We start from the raw sequence: 22,349 nt of genomic DNA, 5'->3' as shown, positions 1-22,349 counted from the left end.
AACGGAGGAGTTTTTTTTTGTTTTAACTCTATTCTTATCGAACAAACAAAACTTGACTACAAGAATAAGAAACGACAAGATTAACTGAATTATTGGCATAGCAAAATTAAAAAAAAAACTTATTTAGTTTAAGGGTGGTCCAAAATAGGCCAGAAGGTGGTCCAAAATAGAAATCTGGTGGTCCAAAATACCAACCAGAGTAATAATCGAAAAAACGCGTTTTTAGGCTTAAATCTTGTTACATTGCATCAAACGACGATATATTTCGAAAGAAAAAGCCTTGATCTTCGTAATGAAAGGATAAAGCAGTCAAAAATTGTAACATGTACTTTTTTATTTCAGAAAATAGCATAGCCACTTCCCAAAGCGGTCCAAAATAGGTCCGTAACCCTACTTGTGGAATGTTTTGCTTATAACACGACTGGCTGGCGTGTCTCCCGCGCCTTGTCTCACTGATGGTTCTTCGTGAACTGGCTGAGTGCTCACGACACTGTGTGTGCGTGTAGAAAGGGCGATGAAGGGAGATTGTTGACTGAGAGTCTGATGCTCACAAGTCACAATTATCGGCTGCACAGTACTATGCTCAACATTTGGCTGAGTCAATTGGCGAAACTGGAAGAAGCATTGGTGCGGTCTGAAATTCGATTCGAGAGTACGGAGAGGAAAGCAGCTTGGTGGAAAAAAAACAGGGTGAAAATAGGGTCCGGTGGACAAAACTTTGGACCGAAAAGTCAGGACGTGGCCTCTCAGCCCTGTCCGTCGTACCAAGGTAAGATTGAGTCTAAAGACATAAAAAGCAGAAGAACCGAAGTCGAGTCAAAAACAAGCTGCTTTCACCAAACCAAGAGCTCGTAAATTATATGATCAACTGCTGTGCCTGAACTGTCTCCTGTTGTCCATGATCTGCAAACATGATCACTAGACTATCCCAAATTTGTATGGGAAATTAAAAACCTGTGAAATGATATGCTCTACAGGCTAAAATTGATCCTCGGCCTAGTACAAGATCTCATACCAAATTTGGGCCACATCGGATCACGGGAAGGGGTCGCTCAACGAGCCTGAAGTTTGTATGGGATTTGGAAATATTTAGTTCGTGAGTTTCCTTCGGCCGATTTCTTTTGAATACGGTTTCTCCTAAAGCCAAAACTATGACAAACATTTTTTTCTGAAGACTGCATTATAAGATAAGAGTTAAGATAAAAATGTGATTAGGTTTCATAAATGGGCTTACTTTTTTAAGGGTGGTATTCAATTATTCATCAATGTTAATGAGTCGGGACGGTTGAACATATTGACGCCTCATTAACAGAGAGGAATACCACCCTTAAAAATGTTAGCAAATTTTTGAAGCCTAATAACTCCTTTATCTCAACTCTAATCGAAATGCAGTCAGTCTTCGGATGAAATATTTATCATAGTTCGGGCATTAAGAAAAATCGTATTCAAAAGAAATCAACCGAATGAAACTAAAGTTATCGATATAAAACTTATTTTTCATGTTTCCCCGGACAAAATGTCTCAAAATCCCATAACTTCAAGGTCGTTGAGCGATCCCTTCCCGAGATCCGATCTGGCCCAAATTTGGCATGAGATCTTGCTCTAGGCAATTAGTAGGCATAGGATTATTTTAGCCTACAGCGCATAACTTTTCGGGTCGGGTCATTCGGGGCACTCTAATGATCACCCAGTACTGTTTTGGCCGAGTTTGGCATCAGTTCACTACTCAAAGGACACGATGGCTTAGTATAAATACAACAAAGTCCAGATCGTATGGAATAAGATGAATCCACCAAATTGTCCACAAGCGAGACCGATTGAAACAATTGAAAATTGTATTCGAAAAAACATGTGAAGTCTGCACATTCTATCCAAAACTTTGCAAAAGACTGGAAAAAAGTGGTTAAAATCATCGCAAATCGGTCTGTGCTGGAGCTAATGAACAGTCTTCGATCAATAATTCGATTACGGGCCTATGATTGAATGGAATCTAATATTTTATTGATTGACCGTAAAAGAAGACTATAGCGAACATAAAAGAGAAAAAAAAACTCCTAAATTGTGCTTCTACTGTTCCAGTACCAGCCTATAAATTTACTTCCATCGCATTCATTTGGCACCAGAACATAAGCTTTTAGAGATCCTGCTGCAGTGAGGAACAGTCTCAATATTGTAATATTCAGCGGTACCTCAGCGTAGAACACTTATTCAGAATAAATTAGTTCACAAAGGTCGACCATGAACAAGTTGAACAGTAGTGCACCCAAATGACTCCCTAGAGGAACTCCAGAAGAAACTCTCACATTGTCAGGGCAAACTCTTACTTCAGAAATGCTGATGTTCAACAACGAGTTTACTGAAACCAAGTGTTGAGTCCCCGAAGTAATGATGTGGTCAACTAACGAAGTTTCAAAGAACTCTATGCACAGCTGGACAGCTTCTGTCGTATTAGTGGATTGGCGACTTTCATACGACCAATTTTGTGGAAGTCCAGCATAAACTTTTTGGTTCTTTACGTAGCTCCAAAATGATGATGGTTTATCTTTGAATTTACGTTGGATATCGACTAATTAAAGACGATGACTTAAATCTTAAAGTTTTAAGTATGCCAACTCAGTTGGCTCTGACATCTTCTTTCGAGGAATCAGTGGGGTTGCGCCTATGTATTTTTTAGCTTTCCTCAGGCGATTTGGGACCGTTCAAATATTACGTGACGCGTTTAGGGGGGAGGGGAACATAGCAGCTTATAACGCTTTATGGATTTTTGATAGAAAATCTGATGAGAATGTGTTATGCAGGGAGGTAGAAAGGAAGGGGGGGAGGGGGAGTTTAAAATGATCGAAATTTTTAAATTTAGATAACTCACGATTCCACCACGCAAATTTTTTGGACATATGGCGAGGGTGCGTGGGCTCTTTTCTGCTCAGAATGTCATTAATACGAGAGTAAGTAGAAAGCCTCAGTCGCCGAATCTACGTCAGGCGTTTTGGCATATAAAACAGTTGGCCAATATTCCTGCTGTAGTAAAAGCTCGTAAAAGTCGCAATTTTCAAAGCATCTAGTATAACTGAATCGCATAAAATTTCTCAAATTGGTTCAAAATTCTTCGAATATTTGTCCAAATGAATTTCCAAATTAATTAACTGATTTAAGCGTCTGCTGTTATTGAAGGGCGAACACGAAATTGTTGCGAAACTTTCAAAAGGTTAAAGGTTAATTTACCATAGGGGAAGAATCAACCATATTCTTCACACTTTTTCATTGATGTGTATTGTTTACATGTTGTCAAACTTGAATTCGTGTTTTTCGATTTAACGAAAATGGAGGTGAACCAACGCGAGTCGAGATTCTTTCCAAATTCCTGAAATTTCCTGACCTTTCGCACCGGCAGTTGGGAAAAATGTTGAACATTCAACCGTCTCCAGAGTGTTGAAGCGGTTCCAGGAGCGGTTTACTTTGGAACACGGCGAAGGAGCTGGAAGAAAACCGGGACCGGAAAATAAAAAGACCGAGGGAAAGGTGAAGCGGTACAAGGTAAAAACTTCCCAAACCGCGATGAGCGGCAACAATCGACGGCTAAAACTTTGGCACGGCAGCTCTATGAGAAGATGCTGACAAAATATGGCTGCTGTGTGATGGACGACGAAACGTATATAAAAGCCGATTCTAAGCTAACTCCGGTGTTGGAGTTTTTCACCGGCAAAAGCAAGTTCGATGTGGACGACAAATTTAAGAAGAACAAAATTTCGAAGTTCGCCTCTAAATATCTTGTTTGGCAGGCCACCTGCTCTTGCGGACTGAGGAGTGAGCTTTTCGTGACAAAGGGCACAGTAAATAGCGAGATCTACAAAGCTGAGTACCTCGAGAAGCGCCTTTTGCCGTTCTTGCAGAAGCACGACGAAGCACCTCTGTTTTAGCAAGATTTGGCGATGTCAGGTGAATAGATTATTTTCCAATGTCAAACGACATACCCCTAATCAACAGCTAATAACTTTTTTACCTATTAAGATACGAGGTTACGGTCTTGGACAAAGTTGTTCATTGGAAAATTTTCTTTCAAGAATTTATAAATTGGCACAAAAACCACTAGCAGGCTAGGTTCCACAGAAGAAACAAAAATGATGTTAATTTTTCAGTACAAAATATTCAATTTTCCCATACAAACATAAAAGTTGAAATTTACTCATGTAAACGTAACTTGAAAATTTTGCTAAAATAATTGGATGAGATTTGAACCAAAACTAGGTTTGAGAAATTCAAAAATGATCCCAAATCGACTCAGTCTAGCGTGCCACACCATGATACAGCTCTTTGGGTGCTTGAACGTTCTTTACCTGTAAGTTTCCCGATAGAAGTCGTCGTACAGTTGGTCACAAAATTGACCATAAATCCATTTTGTTTTCTTAGGTATTGAATGTTAAGGCGTTTAACAGTACGTAAAATAAATGTCATCTAACTTAAAAAAAATTTAAATATAAAAATTTTAAAAATAATCTATACACGAAAAACACCATGAAATTCAATTACCAAAAAAACAAAATGAGCGTTTTGTGACTAACTGTAGAGACTTTTTCAAAAAGTCTTATGAATTAAAGTCGATTGATAACAAAGTTTTAAATCTGGTTTTATAACATAGGTACCAAAATTTTTTGTTGGGGTTTATGAAAGTTAGACTAACTTTTTTTTAATATTAGGAGGAACTCAAACATTTCAAACTTCTAAATCATTTAGAGGCGCTAGTTCAAAATTCAACTTCCTCCAATAGAACTTATGGTAACAATCCTGTTTGACGACACTCGATACTACGCCGAATTATATATGATTAATTTCAAACATTCCTTGATAGTTTTGTGAACTAAAAAAAATCCCAGAGATGATTAGCTGTCTGCCCAAGTGGTTCCGTCCGGGTGTGATTCACATCCTGAATGACGACGAACGAAATACCAGGAGTGACGTAACAAGAGAATATTCCGAATACTATCATTATCAACCCACCAGACAGGCAGACAATCAGTGAGAATCTGGTTGGAAGCACCTGCTTATTCTGTGGCCCCCCCATCGAATCGAGCAAAGCAAGCAACACTATGCCTCGGTAGCGATAATAAAATTCCACAAACCACCTGAAATATGCAATCATTTTCCGACCCTCCTTGGCGAGTCGAAGAAATGAAATACGCGATCGTAGCACGAGAGAAACTTTTTGTTACAACTCAGCATATTTCCTGCATGTCTACCTTCAACTGCACAATCGCGGCCTGAAAATGGTTCGTAATATTACGGTACATGGCCCCGACAGTAGGTTTTTGAGGCATACTAGGCACTCTCAGCCCTGGGCCTGTGTAGTATAAAACCATAATATTTATACTGCACGGTGGCTCGTAACAACAAGACTCGGTATATGTATAAATACTTATATGAACGGATACACACACATCGGCAGGCGGGTATGTTGGCTGCCCCCCCCGGACCAATCTGAGCCTCAGCGACTCGGAAACCCAAACGGGCTTAACCAGACACAATCAGCCAAGCCAAGCGACGAATTCACCGAATGCGCTAAGCCGAAGAAATCAGCTCTAAGCCAGCTAGCCAGCCAGCCACCGAAGCATTAAGTCGAGGGAATTCGTAATAACTTGCCATGAAAACTCGGCTGCAGAGCCTCCCCCTGTGTGTGGTTCGCATTTTCCACCCAAAACCCTCGCGTCTTGCTCTCTACCGCAATAATTCCATCAGAGGCAGCTCTTGCTGAAACGTGTAATACAACAATAAGATTTCCCGAGCAGTCGACTAGCCACAGCTTAACACGAAAAAAAAACTCCATGTGTAAAGCATTTTCAAATTTACCAGAATACCGCATCGAAGAGACCCAGAAGCCTCGATTCGATACAAACTTCCCGGAAATCCCTGGTTTCCGGAGTACTCAGCCAACAGTGAGGCAAAACATAAAAAACTATATCGTTCGATTCCCGAGAACTTTCATCATACCTTGAAACACTTTGATCAGCTCTGGCATATTCCATCCATTCAGCAAATTTTTCACGAAGGTATCCATTTTGATTTGAGCAGGCGACACCGTAATCCCTTAATCGAACTTCTCACCCGACCGGGCCAAAATTCCCGTAATACCAGCCGGATTAAATTGATTACTATATTCCTGACTGGTGATGTATCGTATCGTAACCACTACACGCTTGCAACCGCCGAAAAAGAATAACAGTCCACAAGGCAATAACAACTATAACAAAACAACATCAACAAGATACGCGGTGCTCTTTCTCCGGCAATGTTGTGCTTTTACGGAACCGACAACGACGGCGACGGAGAAAACCCGGAGCAAAGGAACATGTGCAATGGAAGCTAATAGGGTATAAACACTCAAAATATATATCAAAGAGTGAAAGAAAAAAGAATAAAATCACACTTCACAGCACGCCATTTGTGCACGTCGCGCGAGTACAGACAGGGGTAATACGACTTGCTTTGAGATCTCGATACACACTGGCCCCGGCTCTGTTGGTAATTCCGTTCCGTCCAGTCGGGGTGAACATCCGTGGCGGAGAGACAAACTTACGACGGCTCTCTGTTCTCTCGTTAGAAAAGAAGCATGCTTGGGAAAAGAGAAAAAGAGTGCGATGGAGAGGTAAAACTTTTATGAATGAAGCACGTGAGCAGGAGAATTATATGCTCTCCTTTTGAGTCTATCAATCAACGTAGAGTGGCCAGCTGATTCGCTTTCACCAATAATGAGTATGAGTCTTTTATGATATCTAACTCTCACTGTGGAATACAAATTGTCATAGGTTTAGATTTTGTACAGTATTGGCCCCAGGATACTGCCTTGAGGTACACCATTATTTATATTCAACTTTTCTAAACCTACGCATTTCAGAGAGACCCATAAAGCACTGTTCAAGAGCTATGTAGATCTTCATAATTTTCATAAATTTAATATAGTCTAGCGAGAATATTTTCGCTGCATTTATAGCATTAACGATTTAGTTCCAGAACTAGGATTCCAAACCGAGAAAGAAGCCCCCCATTCCTTAGCTGAAAAATTCAATCCCGAATGTTCGACGAAAAATTTTGCTGCTCCATCAATTCAAAGGTAGCGGACCTTATGAATTCATTTTTTAACAGTTCCTAAAAGTCTGTTTTCGAAATTTTGGAAGATCTCCTATATGTGCCGATCGAGAGAAATGAATCAAAACTGCCTGCTAAAAATTATCTTGGTGTAGCAGTTCTCTCTACTGTACTCAACGATCTGATCGAGAACATAATTTATGACCAAATATTTCTTTGGTTAGAAGAAAAAATGGCAGGCTTTCACCCCCATTCTAATACCTGAAGAGTCCAATTTGTGAAGATAAGAAATGCGAGATCCAGTGTATTCTTGATCAACAACGGCATACCACAAGGGAGTCACTTGGGATCCATTCTTTTTGTCACTGTTATGAACGTGTTTCCCAAAGTGTTGCGTAACGTGTTTGTGCTAGTAGACTTAGATCATCTAAAATTATTTCTTCCTGTCGCGCACCCATAAAATTGTCTGCCTCTACAAAATGCGCTTAATTGACTGGAACTTGCTACAATCTGACAAAGCTCCCTGAATCGATTGCATTCCTCCTAATATGCTAAAAGATGCCGAAGAAATTTTTTATTTCTGGTAACTGCGAATAATGTTTCCAAAAAAATCGTAAAAAGAGAGAGTACCCTTCCTCTCAGGAGAGAATGCCTGTTTTGGGGTTTGTTTATACTTGCGTTTCACTCACATCGAACCAAGCTGGAGCAGTTGTCGAAAAGAGATCGAGCAACGCGGCGCTGCACCATGCAAACATATTTCTATTAAGGAGAGAGAAAACTGTTCGAGAGTGCAGAGCCTAATCTTAAAATCTCTCACACACCACTCACTCTTTACCTCCTTATGAATTTCAAATTACCAACCATCCAAGACTTTTGTTTCGGTAATACTTGGAGTGTTGCTGTCTCAATCTTAGAAATGGATGCTAAAGTCGAGTTCAATTTATTCCAGTGAATGTTTCGGTACAGTGGTAAAAGAAGGGGAATGTGAATAATCTCGGATTACAGTTAGAGTATAGTCTATTCATAATGGAAGTTAGAAATTCAATGCTGGTTGGTGGTGGGACTTTGGCCAAGATGTGATGTTGCTTCCCATTGAAAAACCGACTTTCTTTCTGTACGAGACTCAAGCAAGAGTTTATTCACATTTGCCAAGACGCGAAACTCGGAAGGCTCCGATAAAAACTACAGTTTTATTACACTCTAAAAGTTAATTATAGCTCGCCTTTCGATCGGGCTGAGCCATTTGTTGTGTAATTTTTGCTTCAATGAATTACTAATCATTGCTTCGTTGCACGCTACTGGCTTTGGAGGAAATTGTAGAAAAGTGTATCAGCCACAAGAGAATACAAGCATATCGAACTCCTCGAATGAGGTGGTAGATGCTTGGGGGAGCCTGATGATAACGTGACTTTCAAGTTTCAAGATGATTCGATTGATATCGAAACAGTTGGGCTGCGATAAATTTATTTCAAATACACGGTTCCTTTTATCGTTGAATAGGTTTTGAGATCGAGAAAAAAAATTAAATCAAGAGCCTGAAGTTTGGGAAATTTTTAGATGAAATATCCCGGATATTAAATTCTGGCACGTCAAACTGAAAAATGCAGCCATTTAAAAAAACCTCGCACAAACAGTCAACAGGGTTTCACATTTGCTTGCGATCTCTTACAAGGGGGGTAGGGGGGGTTCCCAAAAATATTACGTAAGAAGTGTTACATTGATAATTCGTCACAGCCATAAGAAACTATATTACTCAGGTTTTATTTTTTTTCACTACCTATTTGTTGGTTATTTGTTATGTAATGTTATTTATCTTCTAACGTCTTTGAATTAAAACATGGATCACGATGAATCTGGACGCCTTAAAACGGGTCTATCTCGGAGCTATGTAAACAAAATAGATATGTTTTGTACTCAAAATGTAGGGTTTTTATTGCACTTTAAAGAAAAAATAATTTTAAAAAATATTCTTATAGTTTTTTGATGAAATTTCGAACTTTTCGTCGAGTACCACTCATCATAGTTTGGACACCCTATTCGCTGACCTCAGCGGCCATTTTAAAAAGACATACACCGTCTTAGCCGTTTTAGGCTTTACAGACTGAATAAATGACGTGGACAACTCAAGATTAATATTTAACACCCAGTACCGAGATGGGAATCGAACCCATGTCATCAGAGGACCAAAGATTACCGTCTTACCAAGCTAACCACTCGACCACCGAGACGTACAAATTTTGTTCCACGATCTCTTCATCTCTGTTGCATCCCGAGTCGTCCTACCATTCTTCTTCACCTTCTGCTTGACAATTGCCCAAAATTTTCCGATAGGGCGGAATTGAGGGCAGTTGGGTGAGTTGATGTCCTTTTCGACAAAATCCTCCCGTTGGCCCGATACCACTGTAGTACTTTTTTGCTGTAGTGGCAGCTTGCCAAATCTGGCGAAAACTTCACTGGTCCTTTGTGAAATCTAATGTACGGAAAAATACGTTTTTCAGACACTCCTCCTTGTACATTTCGGAGTCCATGGTCTTGTTTTTCACAAAAACCGGGGTTTTTCGTCCGCAGCTGCAAATACCTTGCCAGATCAAACACTTTCTTACAAACTTATCGGCAAAAACGAATTCGAACTTGCCGGGGACATCCCCCCGACCAGTGCAGTGCACCACTTATGTACGCTTTATAAAATGTTTGGCCAGGAAGCTGCCCAAAATCTATCTTCACGTACGTTTCGTCATCCATGAGGATGCATCCGTCGAACTTCGTTGGAATCTTTTTGTATAACTTCCGGGCACGTCCTTTATCTACTAATTTCTGTTTCAATGTACGGTTTGGTTGCTTACTGGCCGGATCGGATCGTATTCCTTCGCGCAGACGAATCCTTCTGACGGTGCACCGGTCGGCGTTGAATTTCTTGGCGATGTCGTAGTCCGACTACCCTGTGTTTGCCTTGATCGTTCTCAACACCTTCAAATGCAGTTTTCGATTCTATGACTATGACGCTTGGTATGAACCTGCCGATCGATAGTATGCATCTCACGGAAACGTTTGAGAACGCTGCACACGGTTGATTTGACCATTTTTAACGGTTTCACGATTTTTGAACCCGACCACGTCGGGTTTTGACGTGGGTGTCCAAAATTTATTTTCGTCTCGCGGCTTCCATCACGTATAACTTTTTTCAGCACTGATAGAGAAAACATTTTCGAACAAAGTACTGTCAAAACATTCCAGATCCAACAATTAGGAACGCAATGGTATAATAAACAGTGCGTCCAGATTCATAGTGATCCATGCTTTAATAAAAAAATTGCTGGTTCTATAAAATTTATAGAAAATCAATTCAAACCAACATGCCATCAAAAACACTAAATCACGCTATGAAAAATAATCGTCGCTTTACACTTTTCATCAATAACAATCTTTTTATTTGAGAAATTTATAGAAACAAATAGGAATGTGGGGCGTTGTAACACCACGATTTGAATCCATCATATTTTGAAAATAACTTCATCAAGAGAAATCTTTAAAAATCAATATGAGTCGCTATAGATAATGAATTTCTTGATAGTTTTTTCAGTAATAGACACTGCCAACTCTTAATTTTTCAAACGATTAACCAAAATAGCCTTAAACTTTATCGCGCTTACCGCTGAAATCAGAGCTTTTAGGTTAGTTGACAACGTAATTGTCGTTAAACACCGATTGGCACCGATTCTAGTAGTATAGAATGAATTATTTTTAGGTTTTTATGATTTTTGGGTAAAAAACATAACAATTTTAATGGTACCTTGTGCTAACCCGATATTTCACACTTTTTTTTTATCGGAATTCAGAATTTATATTGTTTATTCGATTGTGATTATTTTTATCCCGCACATGCTACACAATAAACGAAAATTACCGAGCTCGGTAATTTTTTTACCGAAATCCTAACATGTGTAAATCGGTAAACTGTTCGGTAATTTTTTCGGTAAAAAATAAACGAACATCGGTAAATCGATTCTTTATTTACCGATGTTCGTTTATTTTTTACCGAAAAAATTACCGAACAGTTTACCGATTTACACATGTTAGGATTTCGGTAAAAAAATTACCGAACTCGGTAATTTTCGTTTACTGTGTATGTCTTAAATAATGTTTTCTATAATCATTAAAGACATTTCATCTGTTGTTTTGTGAAAAAACTGTCATTTCAAATGCAGTTATAAAGAAGTTTAACTTAAAATGTGCTTTTCTTTGAAGCATAGATGTCACATTTTTAATATAAAGGGTGATACGGTCAAAATTTGGTGAATATCAACTTGACGAATTTCTTTCAATTTTGTATTTAAAAAACCTGAACACCCCTCATTTTGAAGGTGTGTGTGTGTGTGTGTAGAATGTTGCTCCTATTTTGATTTTGGAATTCACTCTTCAGTTGTCAAAATGCCGTCCAAGGAAGAAGAGCAGCGTATCAAAATTTTGCTCACGCATCGCGAAAATCCGAGCTACTCGCACGCAAAGCTGGCAAAATCGCTAAAAGTTGCCAAATCAACCGTTACAAATGAAATTAAAGTGTTTGGGGAACGTTTGTCGACACCCAGGAAATCTTGATCTGGGGGAAATCGAAAACCGGAAGCCGCTGAGACGACAAAAACAGTTGCCGGTAGTTTCAAGCGAGACCCTAACCTCTCTCTCCGAGATGCCGCAAATAAGCTGGGTGTATCGTCTACAACCGTGCATCGAGCCAAAAAACGAGCCGGACTATCGACTTACAAGAAGGTAGTGACTCTAAATCGCAATGATAAACAAAAAAACGACTGCCAAAGCGCAATCCCGGAGGCTGTACACGACGATGCTGACGAAGTTTGACTGCGTGGTTATGGACGACGAAACCTACGTCAAAGCCGACTATAAGCAGCTTCCGGGACAGGAGTTTTATACGGCAAACGGAATGGGAAAGGTAGCAGATACTTTCAAGTACATGAAACTGTCAAAGTTCGCGAAGAAATATCTGGTTTGGCAAGCCATCTGTACCTGTGGCTTGAAATGCAGCATTTTCATAGCTTCCGGGACTGTCAACCAAGAAATTTACGTGAAAGAGTGTTTGAATAAACGTCTGCTGCCTTTCCTGAATAAACACGGTTGTTCCGTACTGTTTTGGCCGGATTTGGCTTCTGGCCATTACGGTAAAAAGCCATGAAGTGGTACGCCGCCAACAACGTGCAGGAGGTTCCCAAGGACAAGAACCCTCCCAACACGCCAGAGCTCCGCCCAATTGAGAAATACTGGGCTATTGCCAAACGGAACCTAAAGAAGACCAAAAAAACTGCTAAGGACGAGCAGCAGTTCAAGGAAAACTGGCTTTCTGCGGCGAAGAAGGTGGAAAAGATGGCTGTACAAAATCTGATGGCAGGGGTTAAGCGTAGGGCCGACAAATCGGATTTGGAAAAACGGAAGCCTAACTGAATATTTTTCCTGATTTATTTACTAATTAAACTTGAAAAAGAAATGTAATTTGATCTTTTAAATAAACGATTTCACCGATTTACACGCGTTTTCCCTTGACCAAATTTTGACCGTGTGAATGGATTAAACACGCATTTGGTCTTCCGCCACGAGCGTGCACGTCAGTCAGCGAGTCCGTTGGTCGACGAGCAGCGGGCCAGTCATGCAGTGTGTGATTCTTCCGGCAACTTGTGATCTGGTGGCTCACCGGTACTACTCCAAGCTTAGGAGCTCCGGACCGGTCTGCACATTTGGCGACCGTGGCAGGTATTTGTATCATCATGATCTTTAAAGATCGAAAATGCAAAAAAAATAAGGAACCGAAAAGAGGAAAAACGCAACCTACACGCTCGTTTCCATTTAACCATTTACGGATGAAAGATAACCATTTTTTGTTTTTTGCTGAAGAACTTCCAATATGGTTATTTTTTATTATTTTTTTCCTATGAAATTTTAACCATTTTGGTAGTTCTCAAATGAAACCCACAAGATGGTTGAAAATTTCGGCATTTCATCGCCGCCATGTTGAAAGTAATTGGTTCTGCAGCCGGGTGCGTTCTGCATGGAAGAAATAAATTCAAGATTTTCTTCCACTTAGTAGTGAATATGATCCGACGAACATCCTCTGGTCCAAAAAGGTAAGTCGTCAATTATATTTTATATTCGGAATTGAGTCTGATGAAGATTTTTCCCCCTAATAGGATACCGAAATGTGGAAAGTTTGTCGGAACTGCAAATGCAGGATTTGCGAGCTTACTTATAAGCCCGTTAAGCTGGACTGGATTCCACCTTATGTGACTCTGGAGCTGGCTTCGGATTTTACGACTCAGCTGGAGCAACCGAATATACCCATAGCTGGTAGTGATGCAGCGGAAAAGTGAAAACAGCAGCTAGAATATCAAGTTCTTTTCCATGACCTGGATGCCAGTTGCCATTTAGGAATCATAATCCGACGAACATCCTTTGGTCCAGTAAGGTAAGTCTTCAATTATTTGTTATATTCGGAATTGAGTCTGATGAAGATTTTTTCCTTTCTATAATAGGATGCCGAAATCTGAGGATCCTCAGATAATCGGGAGCTGAATATTAATCCGACCAGGTGCTGCGCAATTGTTCCACCATGATAATTTGATGGTACGCGGTAATTTTCCGAACTATCTAGGGGGTCAGACTGCCGGAAAAACATCATCCGGCTGTGGAGTATTGGAAACACCTCCCGAACAACGAAATTGTGCTGTTGGTGCTGATCATCCCGCTAGGAGCTCAACAGAACCCCCTCAACCCTCAAAACATTCTACTTGGACTTCTTCCGGAAAAGCATTTACCGGTCCCTATCGTTCCTGGCTATGTTTTGCGATCCCGGATCCTATTTTTCCGAATCACAAACAGAGCCGAAGGATCGGGACTTCCATCGGGACAGTGAAAGCACAGAGAAGTGAAAGTAAGTGGCTCGATGCCGATTCACAACAAAAATCGTTGCATCTTTCTTCGATCTGTATTTTTTATGAACATCTTTAAAATTATGAAATAAATAAAAAGATGTGAAAACCTCAATTTTTTTTTAAATTTTATCTTTTTTTTTTCGAAAAAACCGATTTGTACTATTTCTAGGTTAACATTCTCCCTCATTTTGCATTATGGTTCAAAAACAACCATTTTTCAACTTCTCCTTCAGAATCCCATCCGGTTGAAAAATAACCATATTCGAACTTCTCCCTTAAAAGTCATTTTATGACTTCTCATGGAGAACTCATAAAATGACATTTCCCGGGAAAAGGTCAAAAATGGTTATTTTTGATTCGTAAATGGTTCAATAATTTCTAGCGTGTACGGCAACTTACACGATGAGAAAAAAGTACCCAACAAGTGTTAAAATTTAAATAGATTTACCCATTGAGTGCTAGTAAATGAGTAATTTTCAAATTGTGAGTAAAGTTCATTGGTGCGAGAAGCAAGGCTGGTCGATAAATCTTTGGTTTATGTTTTAATACAAAATCGAAGGAAAACGTAAAAAGGTTGTGATATTAGGTAATTATATCAAAACAGAGAATTGTTATGTTGCGTTGAAACTATTTTTAATTATCTTATCAAATTGAAAAATCAAGCGAGTTGAGAGGACAGTTTGGATAAGATTCTACTATGAAGCGAGTCGAGAGGACAGCTTCAAATTTGAAAAAGCGGGTCGAGAGGACTGCTAAGATATCTTATCAATTGAAATTCAAGCGGGTTGAGAGGACAGCTTGAGATAAGATTAAACTTTAAAGCGTGTGAGAGAACGGCTTAATTATCTTATCAATTGAAAATCAAGCGGGTTGAGAGGACAGCTTGAGATAAGATTTAACTATGAAGCGAGTCGAGATGACAGCTTCAAATATGGAAAAAAGTAGGTCGAGAGGACAGCTTAAATATCTTATCAATTGAGAATCAAGCGAGTTGAGAGGACAGCTTGAGATAAGATTTAACTATGAGGCGAGTCGAGAGGACAGCTTAAAATAGGGAAAAAGGCGTGTCGAGAGGACAGCTTAAGTATCTTATCAATTGAGAATCAAGCGAGTTGAGAGGACAGCTTGAGATAAGATTTAACTATGAGGCGAGTCGAGAGGACAGCTTCAAATATGGAAAAAAAGCGGGTCGAGAGGACAGCTTAAATATCTTATCAATTGAGAATCAAGCGAGTTGAGAGGACAGCTTGAGATAAGATATAACTATGAAGCGAGTCGAGAGGACAGCTTGAAATATGGAAAAAAGTGGGTCAAGAGGACAGCTTAAATATTTTATCAATTGAGAATCAAGCGAGTTGAGAGGACAGCTTGAGATAAGATTTAACTACGAAGCGAGTCGAGAGGACAGCTTGAAATTCGAAAAAGCGAGTCAAGATGACAGCTTTAAATATGAAAAAAAGCGGGTCGAGAGAACAGCTTAGTTATCCTATCAATTGAAAATCAAGCGGGTTGAGAGGACAGCTTGAGATCAGGTTTAAATATGAAGCGTGTCGAGAGGACAGCTTGAAATTCGGAAAAGCGAGTCGAGAGGACAGCTTTTATAAGGAAAAAAACGGGTCGGGAGGACAAGTAAAATATCTTATCAGTTGAAATTCAAGCGCGTTAAAAGGACAGGGTGAAATTAGACTGAACTTTGAAGCGCGTCGAAAGGACGGCACAAAAGATGGTTCAGACCTAATGCGAATATAAAAAAGCTTAGGATTGTGGGAAAAAAATCGAAAATTGGAAAGGACTGTTTTCCCATTGAGGAAGAATGAAGAATAGGATGAGGAATCATGTAGATTGAAAGATCTGTTTATGTTAATAACGAAACATAAAGTGGGCAACTCGAATGAATTGTTTAAATTGCAAGTGAGTGGACTACTTGACAATGTGTTTAAAAGACAGCCTTGGTATCTGATCAAATTTATGACAAAACGATTTGAAGAGGCATCTTTTGAAAGAATAGAGCAATGACGCATGAGAAGGACAGCTTTAACAAATTGTTTTCAATTTCAATTGCTTTGAGAATTTGACAAATTGAGAAAATAAAGTGAACAGTGACGCAAGACGAGGAACTGCTCGGATGAATTGTCTACGTCTCGGTGGTCGAGTGGTTAGCGTGGTAAGACGGTAATCACTGCCCAAGCAACCAAAAGTCGCGTTTTTACTTAACTCCGAACTCCGAAGTTCACATTTGGCTGAAAAAATGTATTACGGGAACTTCAGGTGACTCTTGTCGCGTAAAAGTTACTCAGGAACTTCCATCGCCCTTTGAAAGGTTAAACTATCGATAACGGAACTTCTAAGCGCTTTTAATGGAACTTCTTTCAAGAAGGTCGATAACGTTCGCGTAACATTCCAAAACGCACCATTAAGATACTTGAAGGTGTTTTAAAGAACCTATATGGGAAATCTAAGCGACATGTCAAAAATGTCTGTCAATTTCTTGTCATGTTATTTGTTTTGTTTATATCTGTACTGATATTTACAAATTGAGTTCAAGATTTTTTCGAATTTTTCTTACAAATGATAAATAAGATATTCGAATAAATTTTTGATGATGCGAATTTTTGTTATGATTCATATTGGGTACTGAAAGTCCTTTGAACGAAATAAGGTACCTTCTATTGACCAACCCACTCAATCATCTCAAATGACATTAAGTTTAAATACTAATCATTACAGTGGCAATTAGCTATTGCTGGATTGGTCGAGAGGCTGGTGAGTTTCATTGCAACCTAGAGATCAGCAGTTCAATTCTCTAGGCGTGTAAGCAGCTTTTGTAATCAAAACAATATAATTAAAATCAATGAGATAGACCATGATAGACCGGCAACCTAGCAATCTGACATGTGGTTGTCAGAGCAATCTGTCAATTGGATTTTTTTTTCGGCGCGTAGAAGTTTCTTGACATTCTCTTAGAAGCTGAATAGCGTTCTCTACAGCCCCCTAAACGAACTTGAAAGTAGCTTTAAGAACTTAAATTTTGGGCTGATTAGCATTCTCTTCAGACACAAACGAGAGCTGATTAAGCTTCGATGGAACCTTTTTAAGGGAATTCTGGTTGCTTGGGTGGTCTACTGATGGCATGGGTTCGATTCCCATCTCGGTACTGGGTGTTAAATGTTAATCTTAAGTTGTCCGCGTCATTTATTCAGTCTGTAAATCCTAAATCGGCTAAGACGGTGTATGTCTTTTTTAAATTCAAAATTGAAATGACAGCTTTAAAAAAAAATGAAAAACTTAAACGCGAAAAGCTCATCATGCATCTATCAAGCCAAAAGTCATCATTTACATCAAGTGAGCAGCTTAAGTTAGTACGGCAAGTTTGATAAATTAAAACCTTGAAGTTTAAGAGGATTAAATAGTGATAATCATAAAGATTCAAGAAAACACCTTTAAATTCAAATAGAAACGAGATGATGGCTAGCAGTTTGAAATATAAGTGAGATTGACCATGAAATAGAAAGAGAAAAAGCGGAAACATTTTTGTTGAATTTTTTGATCTATTGAAAAGCCAGCTTAAAAATGAATGATCAAGAGAAGTATGATAGAAAAAATGCGTGAAAACAAAATTATTTGGTTAGTTGACAATCAATGAGATTAAAAAAAAACAAATGACTGAGTGTGGATGAGATCGTCTCTGTAGCGAGTCAATGAATGTGGGTGATTCAATCTAAAAGTTCGATTCCGTGGTGGTTTGCAACTTTCTCAACTTATTCTTTTGCAACCAATTCGATCACTAGTGATAATGATAACTTGTCTATCTTTTGCATGAATAATAACGATAGATATGTGAAAGTGATAACTGATTTGACAACTCCAGTAACGATCATTTTTTTTTTGTGCCGGGTATTTATTCCACTTTTGTTGTGTTAGTAAGAGGGGGAGCCGTAATCGTCACGACGACTAAACTGTTAGAGTTTATTATATTTTTGAGGAAATGAAGAGGATTGTGTAATGGTTCAATCTCGATGGTATCTTTCCGCTAGGGATCAGGGATCGCTTCCTGTAGCGTGGTGTTGTTAGCTACTGCAGGTATTGTCTTCCTGGCCAGCCTGCTTTCCGGTGTTATCGAACAGATCGAACGAAAGGTTGTTCTAATTAAAAACAATCCAGATAACTAACAAAATATTGTTTCCTGTCCACGAGTTCGAATTCCTCCAAAAATGGAACAAACGAGAGATCCTTAACATAATGTGAGTGGATAAATAGGGATCAAAATGAACCGCATGCGGATGATAAAATATTGTATTATTATTGTTTTTATCGTTTCAAATATCGGTTTTCTCAAAGCGAATAAGTAATGGTTGAACTACAACACCGTTTCATAGATTATGTTAGCCGTGTATTAAATTTGTGGTGAGTAAACAAAACACAAACAAACGATGGACGACTAGGCATAAAACCACTGCGATCCATCCTGTCTATATAGTGTAACTTTTTTATCTGATCATGTTAATTTTTCTTTTGCTTGGGGATAATTTTTATAAACGAGTAATATCAAGGATATTTTATTCCAAACAGCTATAAAAAAATCGTTTATTGAAATTGTACTAAAGTCTGCTTCATTTAATATTGGAACAAATTCTTTTGCTCATTGTGGCGCTCCTAGTGGACGGATTTTGAAACTTTTATCACCCACGTGTCGGGAAATTCATTACCTTTCACCATGTATTTATGTCATAACACCAAACGATAGCATTTTGTAAACAACCGCCATGGAAGCCGAACGGAGAGATCAAATTGTGCACAGTTTTCTTGAAAATCCATTGTTGTCGGCATCGAAGCTAGCTAAACAGCTTAAAATGCCCAGAAATACCGTATGGCGTGTTATCAAGCAGTACAAGGAAACATTGACGACGGCTCGGAAGCCGCATTCGAATCGTCGGAGTGGAACTGTCGACCGGAAACTGCGTGGGAAAGTCATCAAGGCCGTCAAGAGGAATCCCAATCTTTCAGACCGCGATTTGGCCAATAAGTTCCAGGCCGCTCACAGTACGGTGCGACGAATTCGTCTCCGGGAAGGAATAAGGTCATTCCGAGCCAGCAAACAGCCAAATCGGACGCTGAAGCAGAACAATGTGGCCAGAATCCGTGCTCGAAAGCTGTACGACCAAGTGCTGACCAAGTTCGACGGATGTAAAGTCTGCTTCATTTAATATTGGAACACAAACAATTGCGTGTAGTTCAGTCATTTATTAACGAATTCATAATTTGTTTTTCTTACAAATGTAGCATTTTCTTTACTTTTTCATAAAAAAAATTAAAAAAATTATTCATTGCTGTTTCGAAGAAATTCTCGTACTCGTACTCGTAAGAAAACTGTGCACAATTTGATCTCTCCGTTCGGCTTCCATGGCGGTTGTTTACAAAATGCTATCTTTGGTGTTATGACATAAATACATGGTGAAAGGTAATGAATTTCCCGACACGTGGGTGAAAAAAGTTTCCAAATCCGTCCACTAGGAGCGCCACAATGAGCAAAAGAATTTGTTCCAATATTAAATGAAGCAGACTTTATTGTTTTTTTTTCGAGATAGGAAGGGGATGTGTGAATGGATTAAACACGCATTTGGTCTTCCGCCACGAGCGTGCACGTCAGTCAGCGAGTCCGTTGGTCGACGAGCAGCGGGCCAGTCAAGCAGTGTGTGATTCTTCCGGCAGCTTGTGATCTGGTGGCTCACCGGTACTACTCCAAGCTTAGGAGCTCCGGACCGGTCTGCACAGATCGTATCACCCATTATCTTAACGATGCGTTAGAAAGTATTGAGCGAAAGTTATCGACCTTCTTGAAAGAAGTTGCATTAAAAGCGCTTAGAAGTTCCATTAACGCATGTCAAACTGGAGGTTCGCTGGCCGCATGCGGCCCGCGGCCTTGGTCAATGCGGCCCGCGTAGCCCCGTCTTAAATTATCACAAAATTCCCTACTACACAGAAGTACGCTGGCTTTCCTGCCACAAAATTATAAAAAGATTTTTTATGGCTACGAGAGGAAATAATATTATTTTTGGAAATGAAAGATTTTTAATGCGGCCCGCCCACTTAAACGAGTTTGACATGCCTGATTTAACCTTTCAAAAGGCGATGGAAGTTCCTGAGTAGCTTTTAGGTGAGCAAAGTCACCTGAAGCTCCCGTAAAACATTGTTTTAGCCAGATGTGAACTTCTGAGTTCCATCTTTAAGTAATAACGCGAATTTTGGTCGTTTGGGTTATAACAAAAAAACGATAACCGCAAAAATGGCAGGTTGAGATGTTTGACGATTTGAAATTTTATGTACCTACAGGTGAATAAGAGTACAACAATCTTTCTGTTTTTTTACACAGGCCAGGAAGAGAAAGTTAATTTGACAGGAAATGTGTCATCCGTGATACTGGAGAACATTGCCCTGAATTCACGGGGATAGTTCAAGTTCCTGTGCACTCGTAGAAATGTCATCCTGAACTACAGGGGAAAAGGAAAGGTCACGAAATTTAGGTGGGTTTTCGTTCAAATTTCGTTAAAATTGTCCAGTTTTCCTGTGGTTCTGAGAATCATTATCCCGAGCGGAAAAATTGCAATCTCAGTGTGTAGACTTTCAGATAAATCTAAAATTAATTTATCGAGTGATCGTAATCTTCAAGTGTTCCAATTTTCTCTGGAGACAACAGGATACAACAGACAATCGGGATGATTCTCAATGAAGGGGATTTAGAGAAAAAAAATTTAATCTGATTGTGTTGGCGGACAAGTATTCAGTTTTGGTAAGTTCGTTATTCTAGTTGGCTGAATTGGCTGCTCTCTTGGCTTGGCGAAATATCTCTTCATAATCAACTCCTTTCCTAAACAATCTTCTACAAACTTGTTCCTCATTGTTCAAACTAGAAATTCTGAAATTCTGAGTCATACTAGAAACGTATTTTAGAACATGAGGAATGAAACCTAAATGCACCAATTCGGGAGGTGCCGCATTGAATATAGGGCTTTTTTGGACCAGTCTACTATGTAACTTTATCTGTGAAGTCTTTGTATTGCAGTCTTTGAGATTTACACAAATCTAATGGAAATATTTTCAAATCTTGAAGTGGCCTAACCGCTACATTGGGACCAATAATAAATCCAGATTCCAGGAAAGTTTTCACCACATGCGTGTTCTTTTTAAACTACACTCAAAGTGCATATTTTCTTCGGTGCTTAAGTTGAGCTGAAAATTCCAGCCCAAAGTCAAATGAACTGACAAGACGAGACGTCTTAAGATCAACGAACAACCGCTCTCGGATCCATTCGAATTTCATAAATATGTATGCCAACAGAGACGAGCCGGTTAGCTAGCTGGATGGCATGGATATTCCGTATTCACTGGAATATAAATTGAACTGGAGTGTTGTTTGTATGTAGGTATAGACTAGGAAGGTTCCAGCCAGATAGAAGAACCGGAATCACAATGAGAAACGGTCCAATACTTGTCTGGGAGAATACCTAATTGTATTCCAAGTTTTTTATACGTAACTATATCAGCCGAGCCTACGGGTAGAGGCAAACAGGGGCAAACAGAAACGAAAAGTGGAATAATATTAAGAATGGTGAATTATTCAAATTGAAAGTACCTTGGAGGGAAAAATATTTCTTCATTCTGGGCTATTCTCGGGGTGCAGGCCTCCGTTTGATGGTTGTTTCAATCAATTATTCACGAGCTTTTTTATGAAAATTTCTTAACACCACTTATCTACACTATGCATTTTGTATCATGCTCCACTAAAAGTCACTATCATCATAAGTTTTGAATAGCCTTTTTGAGAGTCGTGCTGTTTATGTTAGGCTTCGATCATAAATTCGAATCACAATCTAGTTTCCGATTCGGTATTCTTCGAAATTCCTCCTGAACAGCAATGAAAAAAAATCTGAGAAAACTGTGCGAACATGCATAGTTTAAGCGGCTTATTCGAAAGGCGAGGATCGAAATCGCGAACAGCAGATGAAAATATAAATACGAAAGTACCTACATTTGTATACCTCCTAATACAAACTTGGGAATAATGACTCCGTCGAACTTCGACTTCAACTATTCTCCTGCCTGGCCTGACTGAACATTTTCGAAAAGCGTGGCTCTTCTAATGGCGTGGCGTGGCAGGCAGGGGGAAAATTTTACGGAGATTTTATCACGCTGCTTGAGAAATTTTGCTCGCCATCGTAATCTTCAGTAGGGGCCGGGGCGTTATAGACCTGAGCTTTCATAACGTCGAATGAAACAAAATATAAACAAACAGTTTTATAATTAAAAATACAAAAACAGACAAACTACCCGCATACTAAAAAA

The 22,349-nt window shown here is 39.3% G+C and overlaps 1 protein-coding gene across 2 annotated transcripts in view; it reads right to left on the bottom strand.

The window, feature by feature from the left end:
* Nucleotides 1-21,801, bottom strand: part of LOC129758431 (uncharacterized) — a 35,824-nt gene extending 14,023 nt beyond the window's left edge. The window contains exon 1 of one of the 2 annotated variants that reach the window (XM_055755935.1): nucleotides 21,640-21,801. In XM_055755935.1, the coding sequence (XP_055611910.1) occupies nucleotides 21,640-21,664 (25 nt within the window). In that variant the 5' untranslated portion in view covers nucleotides 21,665-21,801. Of the gene's footprint in view, nucleotides 1-5,982; nucleotides 6,507-21,639 lie in introns of those variants that run through there. The other variant, XM_055755934.1, reaches the window with a different exon arrangement.
* Between the last annotated feature and the right edge of the window lie 548 nt (nucleotides 21,802-22,349).

This window comes from Uranotaenia lowii, chromosome 3, assembly GCF_029784155.1.
Source record: "Uranotaenia lowii strain MFRU-FL chromosome 3, ASM2978415v1, whole genome shotgun sequence".
Taxonomy (NCBI): Eukaryota; Metazoa; Arthropoda; class Insecta; order Diptera; family Culicidae; genus Uranotaenia; species Uranotaenia lowii.
The sequence above is the reverse complement of the archived record's forward strand: the minus strand, read 5'-3'. Positions and strand labels throughout refer to the sequence as shown.